A 2,930-nucleotide genomic window follows, 5' to 3' on the forward strand; every position below is an offset into this window, starting at 1 on the left:
TCTCTCTTGTGGCAGAGCTGCTCCATTACAGCTCTACCCGAGCCATCGAGCCCCAGCGTGTCTTGGGGGGCCCTGGTGCTGGGGCCCGGAGGATGCAGGCCCCCCCAAGACATGCTGGGGCTCGGAGGATGCAAACAGCCCGCCCACACGGCCGTGCCCCTCCTTCGCGGCGGTGCCCGGAGAGATCGGGGCGGCCGATGCTGCCCGGTGCAGCCCGCACACCCCCCGTTACGGTGCGGAGGAGGCTGAGACCCCGCTAACTCATCACAGGAGCGGCGTCCGCGAGCGCGATACGGTGTGGAGTGTCCCTCCGCGCCAGCCGTAGCGGCGCCCGAGGGGGCGGGGCTAAGAGCCGGGTGCGGAAGTGCGCGCGCGCTTCCGGTCCGTGAGCAGACACTGTCGTTGGAAGTATGAAGTGGCGATGGGGGGGGGAGAGGAGATCCGCCGCCATCCGCCGCCGTACGGGCCTGGGCGGCCCCGGGGAGGGCGGGGGGGGGGGAGAGAGGAGGCGGGATGACTCGCTGGTGGAGGGTGGGCGCGGGTTGGGCGCGGGGAGGCCGATGGTGAGAGGCGGTTGTTGGGCGCTGGGATTGCGCTGACGCCATTTTGGGTTGTTTCTGCCGCAGGTTGGAGCGCTCTGAGCCCGGCCTGGAACCATGGTGAGGGGGCCCTTGGGGGGCCGGGGGGCTGGGGGCTGCCCTCGGCACAACAGCATTGCGGGGGAGGGGGTGTCCCTGGCTTGCCTGGCCTCGCCTGGGGTGTGGGGTGGGGGTGCCGTCAGCACCCTGCGTACTGGGGGTTACGGTGCCGATTCCCGTGTTGGCTTCTGGCAGGGGCACGGTCGTGCTGCCGGAGGAGGGGCTCTCCCTGACCTGGCTGGTGGCAAGGCAGACGCCACATGCCTCGGGACGGCTCCTGGAGGGGCTTGGCTCTGGGAGTCGGGACGCCCAGCGACCCTGGGGCGCTTGCAGAAGCTGGGGAGTGAGCTTTCGGCTGTTCTCTGCACGCTGAGTCTCTTTTCTTTTTCAGCCTCGCAAGATTGAGGAGATTAAAGACTTTCTGCTGACAGCCAGGAGGAAGGATGCAAAGTGTGAGTGCTGAGGCCGCTCTGTCTCGGGGGCAGGAGCAAGGGGGGGGGTGGTCCGGCATAGGAGCCGTTCTTCCCCTGCTGGAGCAGGGATGGGGGGCCATGCATCCTCATGGACACTGAGGACCTCCTCGGCTTGGAAGCGCTGAGGGATATGTGTTGCTGAGGCTTTGTTACGCACAGAATCGGTGATACTTAAAGTGGCTTTTTGCTCAGTGTTGACTGACGTTGCTGCCTGTGAGCAAAGCCATGCTGGGCAGAGGGGTGCTGTGACACGGTCTGCTATCGGGGACTGGGATCCTCCGTGGAATAGGGCTCCCAACACCCACTCAGCCACGCTTCTTCGAATCCTGCTCCTCACCCCACAGTGTTTTGACCAAGCCCCAGCTGCAGTTCACTGGAACTATTTGGAAACACTGCCCTGCCTCTGACTTGCTGTAGTCTTCAAAAAGCTACAAGATGTCAGACGCTGGGGAGGTGTATCAGAATGTCAAGTGAGTCATATTCAAACTTGAGTTCTCTTTTGTTGCAAACCCAAAGGCTGTTATAATTGAAACACTAGAAATGCCTTGTCTCTGTATTTAACAATGCATGAAAAGTTTTCCTTGCTTCTCTTGCTTATTTGGATCTAGCTGTCAAGGGGAAGAGGCTCTTTCATTCTGGAAATGTTTTGTTAACTCACTGCTGTGGGTGAGCAGGGGTAGTTCAACACTGAAATGCTGCTGTAGCTGATGACAGCCCCTTACAAAGCATTCCCATGCCTTCAACTTGCTCCAGTGTTTGCAGCAGCTCTTGTAATGCTGAGCTGCAAGGGCTCTGCCACAGGGAAGGAGGGGAACTGACTGTGGCTTTGAGCAAGCTGCTTAGATAAAATGGCCTAGGGGGGATAGAAAGGAGATTGGAGGCACTGGGTGCAGCGTTTGGAGCCATGTTCCGAGCTCCAGTGCAGCTCGTTGGTTGCAGAAGATGACATGGGCAAATAACGAGCGCGTTGTTAACTGTCACGCTCCACTGCAAATTTCCAACACAGTAAATATTTCACGTTGCTTGTTGTAAACTGCTGTGAAGCGCAACAGCCTCAAAATAAAGCTCTTGGCTTCCAGAAAACTGTGCAGCATCTCTCTGAGATGGCAGACTGACTGCTGGGGCTGGGGCTGTAGGTGGTGGGCAACAGTGGTGTATAAAAAATACTTTTTATTATTATTTATTTTATTTTATTTTACTTAGTGCTGATGGGCCAGGCAGGGCTGTAATCCTCATCACAGCTCGGGTGAGGGGGGACAAGTTGGGGTGGGGTCACTGCTGTCCTGCTCACCTGTTCCTTAATCCTGCAGCGGTCAAGATCAAGAAGAACAAGGACAATGTGAAGTTCAAGGTGCGCTGCAGCCGGTATCTGTACACCCTGGTCATCACGGACAAGGAGAAGGCCGAGAAGCTGAAGCAGTCCCTTCCCCCAGGTATGGCTTGGTGTCAGAAGGGAGCCGTCTGGTGCTGGGCCGGGGGCAGCGGGCAGGCTGGGTTGAGGTGGGCAGCATCCCGGGTCACTGGCGTATTCAGGCCGCTCTGTTATGCTGTCCATGGAACTGGCACCGCCATCTACTGTGCCTGGGTAAATGCTGCCACTGCTCTGCAGGGCTCCAAGCACCCCTTCCGCTGCTGTGCCCCCCATGGCGGACCCTGCGATGAGCCTTGGCTGCCGGCGCCCGGCCTGGGCGGTGAGCACACCTCTCCAACCATCAGGTCATCTCTTTTCTCCTCCCCAGGTTTGGCCGTGAAGGAGCTGAAATGAGCCATTCGCACGTTGGTTCCTCTGTGTTTGTTACAATAAAAACCTTGAACTGTT

General features: G+C 58.7%; 1 protein-coding gene across 3 annotated transcripts; it reads left to right on the forward strand.

Moving 5' to 3' along the window:
• Nucleotides 1-294: 294 nt before the first annotated feature.
• RPL38 (ribosomal protein L38) lies at nucleotides 295-2,930 on the forward strand. 3 transcript variants are annotated; one of them, XM_055700713.1, is made up of 5 exons: nucleotides 295-404; nucleotides 627-659; nucleotides 1,030-1,090; nucleotides 2,422-2,544; nucleotides 2,851-2,930. In XM_055700713.1, exons 2-5 carry the CDS (start codon nucleotides 657-659, stop codon nucleotides 2,874-2,876), a joined length of 213 nt encoding a protein of 70 aa, XP_055556688.1. In that variant the 5' UTR covers nucleotides 295-404; nucleotides 627-656; the 3' UTR covers nucleotides 2,877-2,930. The 3 variants fall into 3 exon arrangements, with proteins under 3 accessions (XP_055556688.1, XP_055556687.1, XP_055556689.1); XM_055700712.1 differs by having other exon boundaries at nucleotides 361-408; XM_055700714.1 differs by lacking the exon at nucleotides 295-404 and adding an exon at nucleotides 441-459.

This window comes from Falco cherrug, chromosome 1, assembly GCF_023634085.1.
Source record: "Falco cherrug isolate bFalChe1 chromosome 1, bFalChe1.pri, whole genome shotgun sequence".
NCBI lineage: Eukaryota > Metazoa > Chordata > Aves > Falconiformes > Falconidae > Falco > Falco cherrug.